The sequence below is a fragment of the Curcuma longa genome, chromosome 13 (genome assembly GCF_044706935.1).
Source record: "Curcuma longa cultivar G26 ecotype Majalengka, Jawa Barat chromosome 13, ITB_CL_G26_1.1, whole genome shotgun sequence".
NCBI classification, from domain to species: Eukaryota; Viridiplantae; Streptophyta; class Magnoliopsida; order Zingiberales; family Zingiberaceae; genus Curcuma; species Curcuma longa.
In genome coordinates this window covers 9,069,646-9,095,703 of record NC_133873.1, presented here as the reverse complement: position 1 = coordinate 9,095,703, position 26,058 = coordinate 9,069,646, and the positions used below count along the sequence as shown (strand labels likewise).

The window sequence follows — 26,058 nt, the reverse complement described above, 5'->3', positions numbered from 1 at the left end:
ATTTAATGTCTTTTCGGTGGCTTTGAATATTTTTTACTATTTTTGGTATTTTTTGGTTTTTAAGGTTTAAATGTATTTTTGTCTTTTGCAAGTTAGGGCATTGCTTTCGGTCTATTTAAACGTCTGTTTAGTTGTTTTTGGATGATTTTTTATTATTGAATAATTTTTTTTTGATAAAAACTCAGAGACAATGGTGGTTTCTCTTTGTTTTCGATTTCTCGTGCTTGTTTCCTCTACAATCCTCTTTAATCTTCTGTTTCCATAATAATTGTTATTGCTATTCGACGTCATTGACTTAATCTCTTGTTCTATCATTTTCAAGGTGTTCATCTCTTTTCATATCAAATTGATTAACTCATCAAGTTTATTCCTATATAAGTCTCACTCTTTTATTACTTCCTTTTCTTTCAATCATTTCATTTGCTTCACTTGCTTCTTTTTTATTCTATTCCATTTCCTAATAAATCCTTTTGATTCATGCATATTATATTTTTATAGTGATAGAGAAATATAAATTAGGCAAGCCTATGATACTGAAATATTTTTTAGTGACATTGAGTGAATCTCCACTTCTATATTCAAATGTGACAGTTGAAGTACATACCTACCTTGTGAGATTGCATCTTACTTAATTTTTCAAATGGATTAAAATCACAATGATTATTGATTAATATAGGATTGAATTAATGGATGTTTGATGTTTAGATGATCTTAGTTAAATTTCTTTTACTATCTTTGATGTATTACTAGGGAAATTCTTAGGGAGATGAGTTTTGTTTTGCATTTAGTTTTATTTGCTTACCTGGGATGCGCAAGAATAAGTATAGAAGATTTGATGATCACTATTTTGATATAATATTTTGACTCATATATTTATGTTTTTTTATCTTCTCGTGTGATAAATTAACGTTTATATCATATTATATGAGTTGGATTCATTTTAGTCTTTAATGTAAATTATCTCATAATTATGGTATTTCATACTAATATTTGAATGTGATCTTTATAGGTGATCAAAAGGTCATGAACTCAGTTATCGATCAAATTGAGCTTAAATTTAGGGTTGATTGAAGAGAACCAATTTGGACCGTTCATCCGAGATATCAGGAGATCTAAGCCATCCATCATGACCTGATCAATCCCAGCCAAAGATAGATTAGACCACTGATCTAGATCTGAGCTTTTGGATCGGATTTAAAGCGACTTCCACCATTAGATCAGATCTAAAGAGTCTTTAGTCGTCCATTCAAAGTTAGTTCAAAAGAGATTACAACAGTAGGAAGAAATCGTGATTTGGGATAATTGGACGACTGAGATTGGATTGAGAACGCTACAATATTCTCAATAGTGATTTTGATCAGGATTTATAAGCGTGTGCAAGAACAAAGCAAGGCTTCATCTCAGCATCTTTTTTTCTTCTCCGATCCTTCACCGTCGGTCGTCCACCCAATCTTCTCCACCAACGCGATCAATAGAGATCAAGAGATTTTCTTTCCTCTGACAATCCATCTTCTATTCCATCTCGCGACATCATCATATGATGCTCCAATATCATCCATTCTTTTATCGTCGCTCGCGATCCTTTAACCATCGAAAATTCTTAGTCTATAATTGGAGCTTGGGTTCGACCATCGCCGAAAGCAACAAGAGTTCCTTCAAGGAGGTTAAGAGGATTATCTTCTTCCTCAGTTCATCACCATTGCATTCTCCATCAACTTCTGCCACAAGTCATCGTCAAATCCAATCCAGCCTCACCAGAGCTGTGGAAGACACGAGTTTTTCCTACGCTTTCATTAGATCTGGGAACTCCTTTCCCTCATCAGATCCAACCTCAATTCCACTCATGATCATCATCATCATCTCGATCAGCCTCCTCTATTCATCTCTATAGTCAATCCAATTTAATGCCCTAGCTTTGATTAATAAGCTCTTAGATTTACTCATTGATGATTGTAATTTTCCTTCTTGCAATTGTAATTTGAATTCTGATGAATGATAGTTTAGTTGATCTGTATCTTAGTTCTTTGATGTTACTATTTATTTTAGATTCCTATTTTGCAATAGTTTAGGTCAGGGTAGATGTCTTGTTTCTTTTCAATTCTGAGTGATTTATTTGCGTAGTTTGTTTCCATTATTTTCTATTCGATATATATGTTAGATTAGATTAAGTTCGTCAAATGTTTTCTGTTCTTTATTTCAGTGCAATCGTAGTTTAGGATAGATTAGGGTGTCTTTCATTGTTTACCTCTAGAATTTACAACTCAAATCCATAACTTCAATCATTTACTAATAAATTCAATCATATGAATTATCATTCCATCGTTACATTTGTTAGATAATCCGAGTTAACCTATACTGCATTAATATAAAGAGGATTTTGATATTTTTTTATACTTGTATCACGATAAATATAGATTTTAAGAAAATCTACTTATGGTTTCAACTCATCGGAATTGAACCTGTCTAAATTCTTGTAATATCCATCCAATTTCAAACCAAATTGATACAGGCGAAAAGAAAACATAATATTGGGCGAAAAAATAAAATAATCCCATTTATTTTCATTTTCATTAATATTATAATAATATTTATCACAATTGATATATAAAATTTATAATTTTAATCAATAATTTTGATCAAAATTATTCTAATGTTGATCAAATTTATTCAAACATTGGTTGGTTAAAATTGCTCAAATATTAAAATTATTCTAATATTGTTATAGTAATTTTAATTAAAACTATTAAACATAAAATAAATTCAGCTAAAACTATTAAAAACTGAACTAATTCGATAAAAATAATACTTTGAAATAATTTTGGTCAAACTGATTTATATTATAGTCATTTTGCCCAATTTTAATCGATAAAATATTTTTAATCAAAATTGAAATAAAACTTAAGATAAAATATTTTTTTATATATTTCTTGATATAGGTACTTGACTATAATGAAAATGAGGGGTGGTTTTTGTATTTTTGCCCATGAATATTTAATAATTTGGATGACATTGTTAATTTAGGAAACTCTGACTCAATTATAACAATAAATATTAGATAATTGATAATGCTTATTATTTGGAGATAAATTAAATTTTATGATGCGATGGTAATAAGTGAGATGAGTGAGGAGATTAAAATATTTATGGTAATAGATTGTTCATCTAATTTTTTGATTTATTTTTATAGTTGATGAAAAAAATTTATGAGGTTAAATTTATCATTTTCAAAATTAATTGAATTGAAAAAAAAATTAAATTAAAAAAATTGGAAATTATTTTAAAAAAATTAGTGTTAGATAATAAAATAAATTTTAAAAAATATAAATATTAAAAGGCATTTTAACAAAAATACAATATCTTTAAACTTTTCAGTAAAAAAAATAGAATCTGTCATCCTACGGTCGGTATGATCGACCTTAATCATCTGTAAAGAAGGTAAATCGAAAAATTACAATTGATCACAATAAAGGAAGACATTCGATCCTTATCCACTTCAGTAATTCTGTTCTGTTGTAACTAACTCAATTATTATATCCGTCAACATCTCTTTAAATTTAAAATATAATTAATAAGTTAAAAAAATATATTTACAATTTAATTGAATCACATGCTTCAGATCTGAAGACTCGTCCAATCTTTGCTTGTTTACATGGCGAGCACAAACAAATATACGTGTTGGAGTGCACTCCGGACATTCGCTTAGCTGTAAAAATTATTTGAGGCCTCAACCAATCATTCCAAAGCTAATAACAAACGAACACGTAATATTTTTTATTATTAGATATTCAAATTTTACAAATTAATTAATTTTTAAATGTAGAATTCCATTGTATATTTCATATATTAAATAAATTCAGAAAATAAATTGATTTTTACTTATTAGGTTTTAACATCATTAATTATGCATTGTCATCTACCATCGCATCATGTCTGAGGCAATGAACACGTATTAATGCATTTACAATTTACATGTACTGGTACATTAAAGGCTATAAATGAATTTAAGTCAAATTAAATTTTATATTATCAAATTTAATCACAAACCTAAAAATAAATTAAACTATTAAAATGGAGTAGATGGGTTTGATTCCCTTTATTATAAAAAGTTTTTAGATATTATTGAGTTGGACTTTATTTAATTATTTAAAATTTTTATTTTTTTCAAATTTATTTGTCAATCAAATTGATATAATAAAATTATTAATTTTTACTTGTTAGAATTTTTTTATTTACTTACAAATTTAATAAGAATTTTATAAATTTCGTTTATCGATATGGTTCACAATCAATTTATAATTTTCATCCATAACTATAAGAATACATATAGATTAAAGAGTATTTATTTATTTAATATATATATATATATATATATATATTGAATGCATATAAATAAATTTTTATCAGATAAAATATTAAATTTATAGATAAAAAATTAATTCATAATCAAATTAAAGGGCTCCGGATTATAATGTGATGGTAAGAGGTAGGAGGTGTAAAAAGTTTGAAAATTTTATGATGTCAGATCATTTATTATAATTTATTTGTGCTTCCTGCTTTACCTTTGTGGTTCATAGAAAATTTTCATGAGTCATCTTCCAAATTAATCGGATAATAAAAATTAAATATCTGAATTATAAAAAAATCAAATTCAATGATCTATTTTTGTTTTCTAGTTCACACTGTTCATAGTTGAATTTTTCTTTTCTTAAGAGCTAATTTAGGGAAGCAAAAGCTCTGTGAGTAGCAGATTTCTAAAGTTGTTAATATTTTATTTTAATTTAAAATTTTTTTTTGTAATTCATTCAACAACCCTTCTTGACCTTGAAGCAATTCAGGTTTTTTTTTCATGCGGCAAATGTCATAAAGGTATTTTTTTTATTAATAATATCAATAAGGCAGCTGACTTTTTAAAATCCAGCCCGTGCTTTGAATAATACAGTTGGATTTAGAGAACGAAGTTTGAATTTTCCTAGAAATTTGATACAAAAACTAAGATTTTATAGATATTTGAATTTGTCTAAGTTATGATTTTTATTATAACCGAAATCTGTTTTAAAATTTTTAATTTTGTAATATTAAAATTTAAAGTTTACAAATTAGAATTCGGGGTTTTAATGCCATAAATTATAGTGATATTTAATTTTTTAGAATGAGATATTTTGATATTTAAATAAAAAGTGGTTGCTTTTTAATTTTTATCCTTATTTCTTTATTTATTTACATATTCCCATACCTTCTCATCTTGACTTTTATATCCTTTAATTTTTTTATAATTCTTTTTTCTTCTTCTTCTTCTTCTTCTCATCAGCTTCTTTCATATAGGTTCATGTAGTTCCACAGTAGGAACAAGGTTTGTAAAATCTTTGCTTTCTTCCTCATGCAATAAACCACGACGGGCATCAATAACTCCCGCTCTGCCGACGTACTCGCCGGAGCATCCGCCGGAGAAAAATGGAGGTAGACGACTCCATGAAGGTGTCCGGATGCGGCCTATTCCTCCGACGCCGCAAGCGGATCGGCTCGATGAGCTCGATCCCACCGAAGGCGCAAGATCCCGGCGTCTACGGGCCGCGGCGCACGCGCTCGGCTGAAACGCAGAGCTCGGCGGCGGCGTACGCTATCCCTCCAGGGAGGTCAATGGGCTCCGGCGCCGGCACCCCGAGACGCACGCGCTCCGCCGAGACCTCCATCGTGCCGATCGTCCCGGCGGGTCCCCCGGTGGTTAGGCCTCAATCCCCGGCGCCGGCGAACCGCCGGCAGCAGGTTTCGCCGGCGTCCGCGGCAAGCGCTGGCAAGTTGATCCGAGCCTCGTCGAGCAACATGATGGTGTACGGCGACTTGGGTAACCTCCGGCCGTACTCCAACACGTTCAAGAACCCACCGAGTTTGGACGTGCTCGACTACCTCCCGAAGACGGCGAAGGAGCTGAGCACGGAGGCGAAGTCGGATGAGGCGGCGGCGGCGGCAAATCGAGGAATGATCAGAAAGGCCCTGCAGTAAATGAGGCAGAGTCGCAGGAACTTGACAGGGCGCTCTCAAGGCCGCTGCCTGCGGAGGCGGAGAAGCTGAAGGAGATGGGGAACGAGGAGTACAAGAACGGCTGTACGATCGAGCAATTGCTCTGGACCGAGGGAAGGCAGCGTACTACAGCAACAAGGCGGCGGCGCTAACCGGCCTCGGCCGTCTGTTTGAGGCCGTCGAAGAATGCAAGGAAGCCATCAGGACGGATCCGGCGTACTACCGAGCTCACCATCGCCTCGCTACTTTGTATCTAAGGTAACTCTTTCCAGAGCGATTGACGCTTAAACGTCCTTCGGTATTCATGTCAATCTCGGCTAAAGATCTTGGCATCTGATGATGGATCAGACTGGGAGAAGCTGAGAAAGCAACTCATCATTTCAAGCAATCCAGAAAGGAGGCGAGCCCCAATGACCTCTCAAGAGCACAAAACTTGCAATTCAACATTGCCAAATCCAACGAAGCTCGCAAGACAAAGGACTACATCACTATGCTAAAAGAATCACAGTCTGCTGCCTCCTCCGGCGCCGATTCTGCTCCACAGGTATCAAGTCTCGATGCCTCAGTTCCAAGCCACCTGTAATTTTTCTCACCCAAATTTTCCTCGCGGCCAAGGTCTCCGCGCTGCAAGCCGAAGCGCTCATGAAGCTACAGAGACACGAGGAGGCAGATTCGATCCTCAGCAATGCCCCAAAGTTTGGCGTTGAAGAGTTTGCAAAGTTCTTTGGTGCTCCTGGAAATGCATACTTCCTCATAGTCCAAGCACAGGTTGACATGGCCGCAGGAAGGTAAGGATCAATGCAGATTCCGAAACAGAGACTAAGAGGCCAATTACATATGCATCTCTCTTAAATTTCAAGGTTTGAGGCTGCGGTACAGGAAGCTCAGAAGGCGGCCCAACTCGATCCGAGAAACCGCGAAATAAGTGCCGTGGTCCGGAGACTGCTAGCCGCGGCCGCTGCACGCTCCAAAGGCAACGAACTTTTCAGGATCTCCAAGTTTGCAGAGGCTTGCGTCGCTTACGGCGAGGGACTGGATCACGAGCCCCACAACGCCGTTCTCCTCTGCAACCGCGCGGCTTGCCGTTTCAAGTTAGGGCACTATGAGAGAGCGCTAGAGGATTGCGGCGCTGCCCTTCGCGTGTCTCCTTCGTACCACAAGGCGCGTCGGAGGCGAGCTGATTGCAATGCCAAGGTGATTGCTCTGCAGCTTGTCTTCGCTGTCCTACTACGTAGCTTCGTTCCTGCGTGACTGACCGTCGTGTCGTTGCTCTGATCGCCTTGCTGATTAGTTGGAACGGTGGGCGGCAGCGATGGAGGACTACCAACTGTTGATACAGAAAATCCCAGACGATGAGCAAGCGAACAGAGCCTTGCGCGAGGCTCGAGCAAAGCTCGAGGAGCAACAAGGCCAATCCTGACGTCATCTACGCTTCTACTCCATCCATCAGGCTATGTATGAACTGGTAAGACCTTAGACACTCCAATGTCTCACACGGTTTCATATGTTGATCATTTATGAAAAATAAATCAATTGATCAAAGTATTACTTCGACTTCGCCAGATTCGATTATCCAATTGTGCTAATATATCCAAATGAATGACTAATTATCTAATAGTTCTAAAATTGTTGCATAGATGTGCCAGAGTTTTGATGTGGAATACTGGATCATGCTTTCCCCTGGGTGATTCTGAAAGCTCTTTCCCATGTTATATCAAAAGTCGTAATTCAGAAGAAGGGCTGAAGGATAGAGACTTGATTCGATGTAAATATTTATAGATTTCTTAATTTCAAAAATCAAGTAAAATTTTATGTAAATTCTTTCAATATATATTTTAATAAACTTAACTCATTACTCATTTTCCCATAATTTCTATCTTATTCCAATGTTATAAACTATATACATTGCATAAATATGGAGACATTTTCCCAAAAGGCACATTTGAGTCACATAATTTTTCATTCTCTTTCTTTTTCCTTTCCTTTCCATCATTCCTTCCACTTTTCATCTTTTGAAATAAACATAGCCTTAATTAGAAGGTATAAGTTAATATCAAAATCTTTAGTAATAATGATCAAAATCAAAATCATTTTATGCCTATTATATGTCAATTTTTTAATACGTAATTCGATTTATTACTCATTTTAAAGTATTTAACTTTTAATAATCTACCTATTTTTCTTACATATAAAAGAATCCAAATATTATATATTTTATAAATTAATATATACTTTTGTTACCAACTTCTAAAGCACAAACATATTTTAAATTATCTTACATTTTAAAATTAAAAAATTTAGTCATTATAATTTTTTATTTAATCTAAATAGAATTCTAATATTTTTTTATGTTTAAAGAAGTTTATTTTATCGAAAATTTTGACTAACTATTTTGTAAATTAACTTGCCCTTTATAATTAAAAAAGATGTTTTTTTTTTTTTTTTGTAAAGAATAATTATTAGGATTAACTATAATTTGTAAATTACTTTTATGTAAATTGTTTTTTATGGCATGTTGTATTTCGTTGCCCGGATTTTATGGGCCTTTAGTTAATCTACTTTGTTCTTTGCACGCGCCCGGCTTTAAGTTGGTCGTAAATGGGACCAACAGCTTCATCCAATGAGATACTGGGTACTTGATTCGATTTTTTTCTAAATTTCTATGGGTAGATTGATTAATTTGCCTGGAGATTCGCGTATAACTCAATCTAACGGTTCCTGAACCTGTTCGAACTTGGAAGCAATCACATCCGGTCTATACCTATTCCGTGAGGCATACAGAGGAGCGAGGCGGAGGAGAAGGAAGAAGAGGAGGAGGAGGAGGAGGAGGAAGAGAAACAGAGATTTATAGATCAGATCTTTGTTTTTCTCCCCTTCCCTCCGATCTTTCGTTTTGTTGCCGTCGGGAATCGGAGTTCTCTAGCTCGTTTTGTTTTCGTGGATCGATCAAATGGAGGGGCTCTTCGGGAAGTTGCGGAACCTCGATGTCAATCCCAAGATCAACGAGGATTTCCACAGCAGAACGCTCTCCGGCGGCATAATCACCATCCTCTCCTCCGTCTTCATGTTCCTCCTTTTCGTCTCCGAGCTCCGTAAGTTGGATTTTCCTTATTCTTCTCTCCTTTTTTATGTCCCCCGAGAAAAAAGTATGATTTGGATTGCAATTTCAAAAAGATGTGCTGTGAATGAGTTCTATTTGTTGCAACTATGATTGCCAATTCTTTGTTTTTAAAGCTGATTAGGAGAAAGCCTGAAATTGGAGCAATGACAGCGAGGTGCTCAGAAAAAAAATATTTTTATCCGAAAATGTTTGAACTTTAAAATTTAAGTTGAATGGAAGATGGAAGCATTGACTTTCTCGACATATTGTCTAGGCTAGTCATGCATACTGGTGTTTTAGATATGGATCAAATATAAGCGTCCTGTTCTACAACTTTGACTATTTGAATCCATGCACCACTGAGAGCTGAGCCAATGGTTTATACATGTTTGACTTATTTTTGAGTTTTTTTTCTCTATTATTTCTTATTCATCTGCATTGAATTTTTAACTTGATTTATTATATCTCTTGAGTGAAATTTTATTCTTAATAATAAGATTCCAACAATCTAAGGCAAACATCTGACTATTCCAATCTTTAGACATAAAAAACATTCTATATTTCCTGTGCCTATTATTTGACCCAGATTATCAAGTCCATAAACAACAATGGACTCTAATTTGATGATTGCCAGAAATTAAACCCACCAACCACCATCGGTTATGATGTGGAAATCAAGGCATCAATTCCCGCATTGATGTTCTCTGTATGTCTGGCAGAACTATTTTTCTTTCCCATCAACCACCACCACATCACTAGGATGTGGAAATCAAGGCATTGGCTTTTTCACTCATCTCTTCTTGTTTTAAATCCATATTCATCTACACCACCTCTGGATATCCCTTTTGCAATGTCACAGACCAAATGTGGCCTTGCCCCAACCCCTCGTTGATCAAAATTGGATCTTGGCCAAGCTTTTCAGAGACATCAGTTCCACTGGACCAGCAATGGTGGGTCCTTCTGCTGAGGAGGATGGAATCATGTTGATCACCCATTTCACTATTATGGAGGCATTTTTGAGGTTTTGTCATGGGATTCAGAAGTGTTGAAATAGCCAAGTCTTTATTGTAGATTGTTAGTTTTGGCTTACTTCTAGGTCCATTTTCTCTAAGCTTATTTATCTCTATGCATTATAGTTGCCGACTGATTCATGTATCTCTTGTTCAGATTAGACCAAATGAAAATTTCTGTAATAATTTAATGGAATCAATATTTTTAATGTGGCTCCAACAATATTCACATGGCAATTATATATGTTTCAATTATGGATAAAACAGACGGAATTGTAGAATTCCAGATGCAGTTCGGCTAGATTTGTTGATTCTGTGTTCTGTTGGGCTTGGATTTTAAGTTGTCAACTTTTCATTTTATGGATGCAGGATTGTATCTTCAAGCAGTTACAGAAACAAAGCTTGTAGTTGATACTTCAAGAGGAGAAAGACTTCGGATCAATGTAATGTTTAGCCCTAATCTAATTATGAATCAAGGCTTCTTAATGATATTTTCTGGGCAATGGTTTGATTAAATTTTCCATTCTCCCTCACGAATATTACTCATGGAAATGCAGTTTGATGTCACCTTTCCTGCCCTTTCATGTTCTATGCTCAGTCTTGATTCCATGGACATCAGCGGTGAAGAACACCTTGACATAGTATGTTTCTTGCTAGACTTTCTCTTTTAATTGTTGTATGTATCTCTTACACATTATGGTTTCAACCTTCCGATGCTTGTTAACCATAATGTAATTTTCTTTTTCCAACTTTTTCAGAGACATGATATAATTAAAAAGAGGTTAGATTCCCATGGTAATGTTATTGGTTCTAGACAAGGCAGAATTGGTTCTCCTCAGGTCAGTATTGATTTGGTTAATAGTTTTCAGTAACAAAGATTTACAGTGAACTAGCCTGTATAATATGTTTGGCTAGCCATGTTTATGATAAGATATCATATTTTGTTTATCAAAGTTATCAATTTTCAAGATTCCATGGTATATGCTCTTCACTTTTCTTTTGTGGATTTTACTAGACTTCTAGAGAAACACTTTTAGATCTTTATTCTTTGAGAAATTATGTAATAATCTATACACCATCTTGGGGAACATACATCTTGAGAGCTCTGAAATTTTAAATTATGTAATGATATGTTGGCATGGTTCTAAATTCACATGCAATTCTAGAGCGCACTTGTTATAATCTGACTATTCAGGAACTTGGTGGCCATTTTGGAAGAACCATAGAAAAATATGCTTTAAACAATAAATATGTACCATAATTATGATTCCTTATAATAGATTAAGTTATCAACATAAAAAATCTGAAGTGCATAGTTGAAGTTGATAGCTTCTGTATCGATTAGATTCATGTAGCATATAGGTTGAAGTTGAAAGGGGTAAAATACAGCATTGTGTTGCCATCATTACACAACACATATGATTCGTTGTCACACCTTATAACCAAAACCTCAGCAGTAGTCCTATTCAACATATAATGATGAATAATGATTCTTAACAATAGTTTACTAAGCTCAACAATTTTTTATATTGATGTTCACACAGTAGCAATTTTCTTGGATTTGGAGGCCAGTTAATTAGTGGATTTCCAATTTCACTATCTTACTGAATTTGACTGCTAAACCAATAATATGCAAAATGATGACCATCATAATCGTAAAAGAAACCTCTAGCAAACTACTTCCGTTTAAGATTTATGCTTATGTGCATTGAAAAGTAATATACACATGCTTTTCTGACTTAAGCTGCTATAGAATTTTACAGACAGCGGTCTCCATATGTAATATACACTTTCTTTGCTGACTTATGGTGCTATGTAATGTTACCCACAAAGTATACTGTTAATTGAGTTCCCACTATTTGTCACAGATTGAGAAGCCTTTACAGAGGCATGGTGGAAGACTTGAACATAATGAGACATATTGTGGTTCTTGCTATGGTGCAGAAACGGTATGTTTGCTGATTGGTCTTTTTTAAATTGCTTGCTGTATTTATGTTTATGGCTTCAAGACACTGTTGTTTCAATATACCATATTGCAACTCGGATAAAATACAACTAATTTATGCCTCGTACACTCAGATAATTTTTAATTTATGAAGAATTATGTGTGTGATTTAGTGGCTGACTAATCAAATTTGAATTTTCTATCTGTAGTCTGATGAAGATTGTTGCAACTCTTGTGAAGAGGTCCGGGAAGCTTATAGAAAGAAAGGTTGGGGGCTATCAGATCCAGACATGATTGACCAGGTAATAATTATATGTTCTTTATACACCTTTTCTTCCATTTGAAGAAAGTTTATTGATTTACAAATCTTTGCCCTCATCCCATCTAAGAATTTTGGTATAAAGCGGCTTCTAAATTTAAGGGCACGAGTTAATATGGTTTCACCATATTGTAAGTAACATCTATTGTGCAATATTCAAGCCATTGATGGAACATACCCTGAAATAGTTTATGGTAAAGCTGCACACATGCAAGTAGTATAATATCGTAGAAAACTTAATTTTATATTGTTATGACTACCTGACTGAAATCTATCCATTTCTTCTTCTCTTTCATTCTATTTCTTTCATTCTGTAGGTAGTAGCTTCTCTAAATAACCATTTTGTTTGTTTCAAACAGCCTTTCCTTTCAGTTCCGTTTTACTTTCTTTTTCTTTGGAAGGTTAGTGACTCTTCAAATTTGTATGTTATTATAGTGCAATAGAGAAGGTCTTGTTCAGCGCATCAAGGACGAAGCTGGTGAAGGGTGCAATATCTATGGTTTCTTGGAAGTCAACAAAGTGGCAGGAAATTTCCACCTGGCCCCTGGCAAAAGTTTCCGCCAACCTAATTCCCATGTTCTTGACCTACTCCCGTATCGCATAGACAGTTTTAATGTAAGTTGTCCCGTGCAATTTAAATACATTCTTACTTTGTGATCTTGCTCTTGTTTCTGTACTCTATAGTGATTACTGTCTATGTAATCTATTGGTATCCTTGTGAATTCAGATTAGCCACAAAATCAACAGATTAACTTTTGGAGAATATCTTCCAGGTGTTATCAATCCTCTTGATGGGTAGCTTCCTACTTCATTATTTTCCAACTTGTATTGCCGTGCTATAGCATTTTGTTCTCTTAATTCAATTTGTTCAAACAGTATGATCATTTATCTGACAACATCCACTCTTTTCTTGGGAAATTTCAGAGTGATGTGGGTGCAACACACACAATATGGAATGTACCAATACTTCATCAAGGTTGATTTAACAATGCCTCTATCTATTTCAATGCACATGAAACATTTCATTTGTATTAAATATGTATCTGAGCAAATAGGCTAACAATCAAGAATTTTATCAGTTGTTCAAGAAGATTCCAAAGGAAATACTGATGTGTTTACTATCTTCCTATTTAGGTTGTTTCGACTGTTTACACTGACATAACTGGCCGTACTATCCAGTCCAACCAGGTTAGCTTGGTAGCAAAATTTATATTACTTTTCACAGCGACCTCTTACAATGTGTTACATGTATGTCTGCAGTTCTCCGTTACAGAGCATTTCAGGAATGACGATAGTGGTGGAATACAAATTGTTCCTGGGGTTCTGTTCTTTTATGACCTCTCTCCAATTAAGGTGATAATTATGGGTATCTCTAATACTTCTTCTATCTCTTCCATACTTATGTTGAATATTAACGCTCATACGCTGACACCTTGAGTGAACATTCCATATCTTTTGTTGGTCAATTGTAATTTTTAAAAGTAAACATATCAAATATTGTTGACTTGAAGTAGTTAATATAACCATCATTCGTTTATTCGCTAATGTATCAACACATCATGCACAAATCTGACCCTGTCCATTTATTCCTTCATTGTTTGGTTCAATTTTTATCTTATCTAACTAATGAAACATTGTTTCATTTTACAGGTTACCTCTACAGAGCGATATATACCTTTCTTACACTTCTTGACTAATGTTTGCGCGATTGTTGGAGGTACTATTTCTTTTGTTCTTATCAGGACCATCTATATTGGTATCTTTTGCCATTATCAGCACCTTCCATATATTCAAGGGAAATGTTTTCTCTTCCTTTCATTTCCTCCTTTATTTTCCCAATGGATCTCTGCTGGATCAAGCTTCACCCTCTCCACCATTGCTTGCTTATTTGATCCATTAGAGTAGGAACAATCCAGAATTGGAAGATATCCATGTGATCTATTGGCCAGCAGAAAATTTTCTAAAAAATCAGAAAAATAAAACCAAATTTGGATGAGTAAAAGTCATTTCCCTTAAAGTGGTCATTTATCAGTCTCCATTACATCAAAACTAAAAAGTTGGAAAAATATCTTTCAGAAAATATGAAACTAGGAAACGAGTGAAGGCATCATTTGTGCCATATCATATACTTCATTATCCACGTCTCTTGAGCTTATCCTCACATAACCTACTATATTAGCAATATTCTCCCAAACGTTTAAACATGTCCACTTCACTTGCAGGCATATTCACCGTCTCTGGAATACTGGATTCATTCATCTACCATGGTCAAAGAGCTGTAAAAAAGAAGATGGAGATCGGAAAGTTCAACTAGATTGCATCCATCTCGAAGCACTTTTTCTGCATTCAAAGGGCTTTTACGAACAATTTGAAAAGAAATCATCAGAGTCCCATTTGATCCACCAAAAAAACTTGTTCAATTGTATCAGTTCTTTATTTACTCGTGGGTGGGTGTAGGCGACAGGACACTTGCTTAAACCTTTATGAAGATTTGTTGAAAGAGCAAGCGTGAGGGTTTTGGATTTGTACGTGGGACTGATGGGTGAGTTTGCTGTGCTCGTAGAAAGAAATATTGTTTACATTCATTTACTGTGGTTTCAATGTGTATACCTTTCTATGTCTTTTCTTTTAACTAGATATATTTTTGGCAAAATCAGAAGGGCTCTCTTATTTTGTGAATCGGCAAAAGACTACATTCTTTTTACAAATGAAGTTAAAAGGGTGTCCCATTCAAATTTTCTTTTCCATAATACCCTTGTTTAGTCGGACGGTACAATTGCAGGTTTTTGAACTGTATTAAGTCAACTAATGATTCTTAAATTTCGAATGGAGTTGAAATGAGAAATTAAATCATATTGAAAGGGAAATAAGTTTTTTAAAAATTAAATTTTAAAACGGTTATTTTGGGAGAAAGAAAAAAATTATTAAGAATAAATGATATTTAAAATTGACGTATCTATAATAAATAAAATTAAATAGAATTTTTATTATTTAATAATTATTTTTTTCATTTTAGTAATAAAAAATTATACTTATTAGATTAGTATTTCAATCAAATACCATGAATGAATCAAGTTATCAATCAACGAACAAGTTGACGTGTATATTTCCTCGAGGTTCTTGTTGGAGAGGATGAAAATACTTGAAAATTATTTCAAAAAGAGAATTAGAATGTTATTGGGGATGAATCTGAGCAAGCCAGTCTGTCACTCAAATTTGGATTTTGCAAGAGGAAGGAGATTAAGGATTTGAAGAAATTAGAGTGTCGTGTGTGCATACTTATGCCCATGGGTATGAACAGTTTTTTATAGAGTTATTAATATTTTCGCTCTCAGAAACATAAACATCCGTTTATGATTTATTCTGAGACACATGTATCATTTATGGTATGTTTTGATATATGCATTCCCGTTGTCCATATCTTCTGGAATACTTTTCTTGCTTTCCGAGAGAAACAATCTTAGGGTTCATGGCCTTGGCGGTGAACCAACCTTATGAGCTCAACCTTGAGTGGACGAAAAGAGACCTGAGGCTGAGATGAGGTCGGCCCATAAGACCAACTAAAGTTCGAGGTCGAGGTCTGAGACTAAGATGAGGTCGACGCCCGAGACTGAGATGAGATCGGTGTATGAGACTGAATAGAGGTCGAGGTCGAGATCCAAAGTTGAGATGAGGTTGGCGCCCGACATTGAGATGAGGTTGGTGTATGATACTGAGTAGAGGTTGAGGTTGGAATTTGAGACTGAGATGAGGTCGAGGCTTAAGCCAAGGTCAGGGGCCTGTGGATCCGAGGCTCAAGGCTAAGGTTGGAGCCTGAGACCGAGTAGAGTGTAGAATAATACCTGTTGAAGCGTGCCTCGACTCCGGCTCCGACGGCAGAGATTGCTTCTGTCGGAAGAGTAATCACGGACGGAAGACTCCTCACGATTCCACAAACCAAATCCCTTGCCCTTCGGTCGGTAATTGTGAAAAATCAAATTCAACTGTGACATCTCCAATATTTTGTTCTTCTAATTCTAGAGCTTTCCTTTTGAAAAATCTATGCATTGTTGACATAATATTTTCCTAAGATCAATAAATAAATAAATAAACAACAATTCACACTTAAATAAATAATAAATTAACAATTAGAAAAAGGGGGTAAGAGTCTACCTCAATTGGCCAGCTTGCTTCCCAAGATATGGCTGCTCAATCAACGGTATTGGTTGCTCCAAGATTCAATCTAGCAAACATAAACCCATAATTAGAAGAAGAAAAAAAATAGTTAGAAAAAATAAACAATCATGAGACGTACACCCTGTGGTGGAGCCAACAAGGGTCTGGACACAGGCAGGAATAAGAACAGAAATCAGAATGCTTCTCACAACTGCTAAGATCGCTATGCTGAAAAGGAGCCCGAACAGATGCAGCCACCAACTATAGGAATAATTATGGATTTTAATTAGCACAATAAAAAATTATCATAAACAAATTCAAACACATGAAGTTGTAGAAGGCTATAGAGGAAACTTTGAAGCTAGCCCTTCTCCAGATCAACTTCACCTCTATATTTCTTGTGGAACTGGAAGCACATTGATGTCGGGCTGCTCTTTAGCGTAACTATATTAATGGAATGGTTCCTCATCAGAACATTGCATTGAATGCTATGTTTGAAAAACTATTATCATTTACCTAACATGAGTATCCTTATTATCTAGATAAAAACTATGCCTGTTGTTTTTTTTGTATTATTACGTTTTTGTCACCTATGCACAGATTTTATGTTCATAAGAGTTTGCCATTCTGAATGTTAATTGACTAAAACATAATATAACACAATTGAAGTTTGAGGATTTAAATGTTGTTATTGCTCAAGATAAAGGTTCTGAAGTGTAAGCGCAGATCTTCCAATTAAGTTCTTGAATTTTCAGACTTTGTTTCATTCAGGAAACATTGATAAATGATAACAACGTTGATAGCTCAAGGACTTAACTATAATAGTAAAGTAAGTACCAGGCGTAAGCTAATGTACAAGGAGAATGACTATAGCAGCATTAATTAAAAAGATATTAAAGAGTTGTTATAATTTTGATTGAGAAGAATATTGGTTAAACGGCCGAACTCGGCTGCTGGTCTTGGTCGCTTGTCGGAAGAGAGGCGGAAAGAAGGGGGTTTTGGAAGACAGAGGGACAGAAGGCGACACCGCGACAACACTGGTTGCGAGCGGCGGCGACTCTGGCTGAGGCGTGGGACGGCGCGGTGCGTGGCGGGAGCAGGCGCAGCCGCGCGGGCAACCCGAGAGAGAAGAGCGAGGGAGGAGAAAGGGACGACTCTGCTCGTGCTGAGATGGAAACGATAGAGAAGAGCGATGGAGGCGAAGGTGTACGGGATGCAGTAGCGGGCCTCGACTGCGACTGGAGAAGCTACGAGGAGGGGGCGCAGGAGATCGCTGAGGAGGGGAGGAGGGACTGCGACTGGAGAAGCTTCGAGGGCACCGATTGTCGTTCGATGAGAGGGGCGAAACAACAATTAGGGTAAAAAAAACTTAAAAACATATAATATTAATATTAATATTTTTTTTTGTTCGCACAGAAAATGTGGACAGTTGCCTACACTGGGCCCATGTAAGCTCCACCTCTGTTTGCATCAGTCCCTTGAATCTCTAATGATTCCCTAATATAATGATTCCTTATCTGTGTAAAACTCGTGATTAGATTACTTAGATAGGTTGTTTTGCTAGGTGGAAAATACTTATTCAGAAAAAATCATTACATCTCGTCCTCTGTCGTGATGCTGCTATCCAGTGGGAGAGACTACAACCAAGTCTTAGCTTCATCTTTAAGAGAGAAGGAAAATCCCATTAGTCTTAATAGTGTTACGAGGAGCACCTTTGTGTTTGAAAGTATCATAGTATTTTAGAAAGTCTTTCAGGTGAGTATGGATCGTCCGAAGGTATCCTTCTAAATCATTTCCGTTGAATAATGGAAATTAATACAGGATTTAACTCAAAATTTTTAGCAATAATCGAGGGCTTCACGATGCTGGACCTCAATCTTCTGACAACAACGGGTGTGACAAAATCTCCTAGAAGTCTATTTTTATCGTTGGACATGATTGAGGTTGATTAGTCTTGTTCTGCCTTATCTGACTTGTGCATAAAAAAAAAACTTGTTCATCTACAAAAAAAAAAAAAAAAAAAAAGTTAAAAAGATTATTAGAACTAAAGGCAAGAAAACGAGCCAGGAAAGAACATAAAGGGTGAAATGAAAGACAACAGTAAAAGAGAAAAATGAAAAAAAATCTATATTAATTGAATCGTAATTGAATTAATGTCAATCTGGACACAATCGTCGATAATTATGCCAAAAACTTTGTGAGAAAATTAAAAGCGCACAGTTATTATCAAGTAATAAAAAGATTGGACTCGATAGGAATTGTAAAATTGAGTACCAATTAGAATCACGAAGTAGATTCTCTAAAAAGTCAAAAAATCATGAGAATTGAGAAAGAAAAGAAATCAAATCGAAGAAATATGAGTCTGAGGAGGAAGTCGATGTTGGGAAGCGACTCTAAGATTTCGATTTTGCCACGATGACTATTAACATCCTAAATAATATTTACTTTCTTGCACGTATGTAGGTGGTCTATCCTGAGATATCGATATAGACTTTTGAAATAATATTAGTGTGTCTATCCAAACACGATGCTTACTTTCAGGGCGATCTTACTAGAGCAACTACTTTCTTAGGGAGACTCCTATCATGATATCCCATGGTCCTCTAAATGTTATCTCCTACCTCGTGACGCCAAATCGAAATTGACTCATTAAGCTCTATGATAGTCAATTGTACACATGCCCCCCTTTTTGTGGCATGTGACATTTCAAATGTCAAACTACTTATGACCAAGATTTCATTTGAAGTTCGAGGAGACATCGCACATACAATGTTGCAGCAGTTAACCCTACGTCGAAGCTTCTTACTACGTGGTGCATGAGATGCATGGGAATTAATAAAGTATTAATTTCGTGGATCACTAAAAGACAAGAAAACCCTTCATCCTTCATATCTCATGGTGGGATATAAAAAGGGGTGAGAGGCTCTTGATGAAGGGGTTGTTGGATGCTCTTGCTCTTGCTCTTCTTCTCTTCTTCTTCTCTTGGCCGAACCTCCTCTTGTGGCTAGCACCACAGTTTGGTTCTTCTCCATCTCAGTGTTCGTGTGGATACCGTGGAGGCGCGAACACACTGATCGTGCTGAGATCCGACGACCTTGAAGGCAAAGAGTTGCTGTCGGGATTGCGAAGGGCACGCATCGAAGGTAAACTCGATTCTAGTAGGTAGAATCGTCAAACGAGTATGTTTTTCGCATGGATCTTCTGGAGGGATCCTGTTTTCCGCTGCGTTATATGCGGTTTAATCGGTTTTTTTCGACATATAGATCCCTACAATAACATTGTGTCTCCTCTAACGGTGATGCATAAGCATAAGGAGTAAACATTTATTCAACCATTGGAGGAAAACTAGAACTTGGACCACTCGATTCCGCAAAAATATTCTGACCTGCAGCATCAGTTACCATCCTCTGATATGGATTAAATTGATCAATATAATAGCTCTGATCTCCCATGCCTGAGTATTGTATGTTTTGCCCATAATCTTCATCAGATATGAACGGTTCACCATGAGAAGTCCAATTATAGTAATTTGGGGTGAAACCAAATCTACACAGATGTTCTCGTACTTTATTTATTTCTAAAAATTTGCCATTGTGACACTTTCTGCATGGGCATCTTATCTTATTTCCATCCATAAAATCAAACTTATTTGAAGCAAACTCGATAAATTGTTCTAATCCAGCAATAAATTCATCGGTCAAACCTCTACGTTCAGGTAAATTCTTGTTATACATCCAACTTCTTGTGTTCTGCATTTTTCCTGAATCCACAAATTCGAACATATTAACATATATTTCATTAATAATTCTTTTTTAATTCATCAACACTTGTTCTAACGTTTAGGGTTTAAGAGGTTTAGGATTTAGGAGGAGGATTTAGGGGGTTTAGGGTTTGAGGAATTAGGGTTTAGAATTTAACATTTAGGAAATTTTTAAAAGTTTATGATTTATTGGTTAAGGGTTTACGAGTTTAGGTTTTTATGATTTAGTGAATTTTTAAGGTTTAGGGGGTTTAGGTTTTTGGGTTTAGGTTTAGGATTTAAGATTTAGAATTTAAGATTTAGGATTTTTTAAGAGTTTATCATTTATTGTTTAAGAGTTTACATTTATTGTTTAAGAGTTTTTATGGTTTAGTGATTTTTTAAGGTTTAGGGGGTTTAGGGTTTTTGGGTTTAGTTTTAGGATTTAGGGTTTAGTCTTTAGTCTTTAGGTTTAGGGGCTTTAGAGTTTTAGTGTTTAGAGTTTAGGATTTATGATTTAGAAATTAAGATTTAGGATTTTTTAAGAGTTTATGCTTTATTGTTTAAGAGTTTATGAGTTTAGGTTTTTATGATTTAGAGATTTTTTAAGGTTTAGGGGGTTTAGAGTTTTTGGATTTAGGTTTAGGATTTACGTACGATTTAGGGTTTAGGGTTTAGTGTTTAGGGTTTAGGGTTTAGGGGGTTTAGGGTTTTTGGGTTTAGGGGGTTTATGATTTTTGGGTTTAGGTTAATTAGATTTAGGGTTTGAGGATTTAAGAGTTTAGGTTTTTATGGTTTAGTAATTTTTTAAGGATTAGGGGGTTTCGGGTTTTTGGGTTTAGGGCTTAGGGTTTAGGGTTTAGGGTTTAGGGGGTTTAGGGTTTAGGGTTTAGGGTTTAAGGTTTAGGGTTTAGGGGTTTAGGGTTTAGGGTTTAAGGTTTAGGGTTTAGGGGTTTAGGGTTTTTGGGTTTAGGGGGTTTATGATTTTTGGGTTTAGGTTAATTAGATTTAGGATTTGAGGATTTATGAGTTTAGGTTTTTATGGTTTAGTGATTTTTTAAGGTTTAGGGGGTTTAGGGTTTTTGGATTTAGGTTTAGGATTTATGATTTAGAGTTTAGAGTTTACAATTTTAACTTTAGAGTTTAGCAAGTAATTTAGGATTTACAAAGTTTAGGGAAAATTAACATATACAGGGAAATTAATTTTCCCTACAAACATTAGTATATTAAAATATTAATTCTAAAATTTTAATATGTAAATGTATTATATCATACAAACATTAGTTCTAAAATTTCACTGGCATAAATTCTTAAAAGATTACAATATGTAAATGTATTATATCATAGTATATTAAAATACTACAATTTTGTGTAGTCATATATTACATTATTATACGTATATTTATCAAAATGTCATATGTCTATAACTGAGTACATCAGTATATGAAACTACATACTACAGCAACAACTATGATTTTAAAAAACATGCAATAGAATTTGTGCTAATGAAGCTTTGAGATGAATATTTATAAGACACAGATTACTATTGGACATTCTACTCTAGTAGCAGTAATTTCATAATGGAGTAATTAATCATGCACATTTATTTCAGAAGGTTCACATGATTCCAGTGAACGACAATGGAGTAAATGCACCAAGTAAAATGCTAGAGCAGGCAAGAGTCAAATATAGGCATGGAGTTTGTCAATACACCAGATGCCAAAGTGAACAATCATTGGAACACTTGAGCTTTAATCAAGCTCTGCGGGAACTAATAACTGCATCAATATTCAAGCTTAAGCCTAAAGAGTGGTCCTGCTGGCCTAAGGGACATACCGGTGATGGTAAAGACAAAACACCACAGATTGTGTTCATAAACATGATCAATCCTCATTACAGGATAGGTTGGTTATTTTTCTGGTGTATGGTCTTAGCAGAATTATCCCCAACGGAAACACAATCATTGACCAGCAATAACCACAACTAGGTGACTAGTAACATGTTAACAATGAGGAGCATTCTCAAAATCAGAAAACCTAGGAAATATACAACTAAGTTTTCTTTATTTCCTTGGTGTCATCGTGATGGCCTACGAACACATGAGGAGCATTCTCAAAATCAGAAAACCAGTTAGGGTTGCAACCTTACGGAGGAGGAATCTGGCGAAAAACACAAAAAAAAAAAAGAAGAAGCAACCTTACAGAGGAATCTGGCGGCGAGGGAGACAGATCCGACGGCCAGGGAGAGAGATCCGGCGGCGGCGAGGGAGAGAGATCCGGGGAGAGATCGGCGAGAGAGATCCGGCGGCGGCGAGGGAGAGAGATCCGGCGGTGAGGGAGAGAGATCCGGCGAGAGATTGGCGAGGGAGAGGTATCCGGCGAGAGATCGGGGAGAGAGGGCGCTGTTCCGTGCAAGAGAGATCCGACGGCGGCGAGGGAGAGAGATCCGGCGGTGAGGGAGAGAGATCCGGCGAGAGATCGGCGAGGGAGAGGTATCCGGCGAGAGATCGGGGAGAGAGGGCGCTGTTCCGTGCGAGAGATCGGCGAGAGACGGCGCTGTTCGCGAGCGAGGGCGCTGTTTGCGAGCGAGAAGAAAAGAGGAGACGGGACCTAGGGTTTTAACTTAAGTTTTTTTGCGACGAATCTCTTTCGTCGCCAATTTCGTCGCCAAATTGGCGACGAATACCATGTTCGTCGCCAATTTGGCGACGAAATTTCTGTTCGTCGCCAATTTGGCGACGAAAAAAATATTTCGTCGCCAAATTGGCGACGAATACACTGTTCGTCGCCAAAAATCAGCAACATTTGTCTCCTGTATCTGTTTGGCAACGAATTAAATGTTTCATCGCCAAATTCGTCGCCAAATTTGGCGACGAATACCCGATTCGTCGCCAAAAATTGGCGACGAATCGGCTCGTCGCCAAATTGGCGACGATGAATTTTGTGTTCAACGTCGCCAATTTGGCGACGAATTAAATTTGGCCGATACGATGATTTTTTTGCAACGAAAAAATCTTTCGTCGCCAATTAGCGATGAATAAATTATTCGTTGCAAATTTGCGACGAATTTAGCAACGAATTATTTTTTGCAACGAATTTTGCGACGAATATTTTTGAGTTGCTAAATTGGCAACTAATTATTTGTTCGTCGCAAATTTTGTTGCAGATTAGCGACGAAACTTTGGTTCGTCCCAAAATTCGTTGCTGATTGGCGACGAAAATAATTCGTCCCAAAATTTCATCGCAAAATCGGTGATTTTTTGTAGTGAATATGGCTGCTCAATCAACGGTATTGGTTGCTCCAAGATTCAATCTAGCAAACATAAACCCATAATTAGAAGAAGAAAAAAATAGTTAGAAAAATTAAACAATCATGGGACGTACACCCTATAGTGACTGCAACAAGGGTCTGGACACAGGCAGGAATAAGAACAGAAACCAAAAAGCTTCTCACAACTACTAAGGGGGTTCGCTACGCTGAAAAGAAGCCCGAACAGATGCAACCACCAACTGTAGGAATAATTATGGATTTTAATTAGCACAGTCAAAAATTATCATAAACAAATTCAAACACACGTAGTTGTAGAAGGCTATAGAGGAAACTTTGAAGCTAGCCCTTCTCCTGATCAACTTCACCTCTATATTTCTTGTGGAACTGGAAGCACATTGATGTAGGGCTGCTCTTTAGCGTAACTATATTAATGGAATGGTTCCTCATCAAAATATCAATTCATTACCCAAATTAAACAAATCTACAGAACATTGCATTGAATGCTATGTTTGAAGCCTATCATTTACCTAACATGAGTATCCTTATTAGCTCTAGTTTAATAGATAAAAACTATGCCTATTGTTTTTTATGTCTTATTACGTTTTTGTCACCTATGCACAGATTTTATGTTCATAAGAGTTTGCCATTCTGAATGTTAATTGACTAAAACATAATATAACACAATTGAAGTTTGAGGATTTAAATGTTGTTATTGCTCAAGATAAAGGTTCTGAAGTGTAAGCGCAGATCTTCCAATTAAGTTCTTGAATTTTCAGACTTTGTTTCATTCAGGAAACATTGATAAATGATAACAACGTTGATAGCTCAAGGACTTAACTATAATAGTAAAGTAAGTACCAGGCGTAAGCTAATGTACAAGGAGAATGACTATAGCAGCATTAATTAAAAAGATATTAAAGAGTTGTTATAATTTTGATTGAGAAGAATATTGGTTAAACGGCCGAACTGGCTGCTGCTTGGTCGCTGTCGGAAAGAGAGGCGGAAAGAAGGGGGTTTTCGGAGACAGAGGGACAGAAGGCGACACCGCGACAACACTGGTTGCGAGCGGCGGCGACTCTGGCTCTAGGCGTGGGACGGCGCGGTGCGTGGCGGGAGCAGGCGCAGCCGCGCGGGCAACCCGAGAGAGAAGAGCGAGGGAGGAGAAGGGACGACTCTGCTCGTGCTGAGATGGAAACGATAGAGAAGAGCGATGGAGGCGAAGGTGTACGGGATGCAGTAGCGGGCCTCGACTGCGACTGGAGAAGCTACGAGGAGGGGGCGCAGGAGATCGCTGAGGAGGGGAGGAGGGACTGCGACTGGAGAAGCTTCGAGGGCACCGATTGTCGTTCGATGAGAAGGGGCGAAACAACAATTAGGGTAAAAAAAACTTAAAAACATATAATATTAATATTAATATTTTTTTTTTGTTCGGGCCCAATGTGGACAGTTGCCTACACTGGGCCCATGTAAGCTCCACCTCTGTTTGCATCAGTCCCTTGAATCTCTAATGATTCCCTATCTATTTGTGTAAAACTCGTGATTAGATTACTTAGATAGGTTGTTTTGCTAGGTGTAAAATATTTATTCAGAAAAAATCATTACATCTCGTCCTCTGTCGTGATGCTAGCTATCCAGTGGGAGAGACTACAACCAAATCTTAGCTTCATCTTCAAGAGAGAAGGAAAATCCCATTAGTCTTAATAGTGTTAGGAGGAGCACCTTTGTGTTTGAAAGTATCATAGTATTTTAGAAAGTCTTTCAGGTGAGTATGGATCGTCCGAAGGTATCCTTCTAAATCATTTCCGTTGAATAATGGAAATCAATACAGAATTTAACTCAAAATTTTTAGCAATAATCGAGGGCTTCACGATGCTGGACCTCAATCTTCTGACAACAACGGGTGTGACAAAATCTCTTAAAAGTCAATTTTTATCGTTGGACATGATTGAGGTTGATTAGTCTTGTTCTGCCTTATCTGACTTGTGCATAAAAAAAAAACTTGTTCATCTACAAAAAAAAAAAAAAAAAAAAAGTTAAAAAGATTATTAGAACTAAAGGCAAGAAAACGAGCCAGGAAAGAACATAAAGGGTGAAATCAAAGACAACAGTAAAAGAGAAAAATGAAAAAAAATCTATATTAATTGAATCGTAATTGAATTAATGTCAATCTGGACACAATCGTCGATAATTATGCCAAAAACTTTGTGAGAAAATTAAAAGCGCACAGTTATTATCAAGTAATAAAAAGATTGGACTCGATAGGAATTGTAAAATTGAGTACCAATTAGAATCACGAAGTAGATTCTCTAAAAAGTCAAAAAATCATGAGAATTGAGAAAGAAAAGAAATCAAATCGAAGAAATATGAGTCTGAGGAGGAAGTCGATGTTGGGAAGCGACTCTAAGATTTCGATTTTGCCACGATGACTATTAACATCCTAAATAATATTTACTTTCTTGCACGTATGTAGGTGGTCTATCCTGAGATATCGATATAGACTTT

The 26,058-nt window shown here is 36.1% G+C and overlaps 1 protein-coding gene and 1 pseudogene across 1 annotated transcript; both read left to right on the top strand.

The window, feature by feature from the left end:
- Window positions 1–5,451: 5,451 nt before the first annotated feature.
- On the top strand, window positions 5,452–7,438 carry LOC141844005 (inactive TPR repeat-containing thioredoxin TTL3-like; annotated as a pseudogene).
- A 1,355-nt stretch (window positions 7,439–8,793) lies between these two features.
- Window positions 8,794–15,024, top strand: LOC141844265 (uncharacterized). Its single transcript, XM_074732300.1, has 13 exons — window positions 8,794–9,110; window positions 10,498–10,571; window positions 10,686–10,769; window positions 10,887–10,967; window positions 11,997–12,077; window positions 12,283–12,375; window positions 12,828–13,007; window positions 13,120–13,187; window positions 13,317–13,368; window positions 13,527–13,580; window positions 13,653–13,745; window positions 14,043–14,109; window positions 14,615–15,024. Exons 1-13 carry the CDS (start codon window positions 8,969–8,971, stop codon window positions 14,704–14,706), a joined length of 1,161 nt encoding a protein of 386 aa, XP_074588401.1. The 5' UTR covers window positions 8,794–8,968; the 3' UTR covers window positions 14,707–15,024.
- Window positions 15,025–26,058: the final 11,034 nt, after the last annotated feature.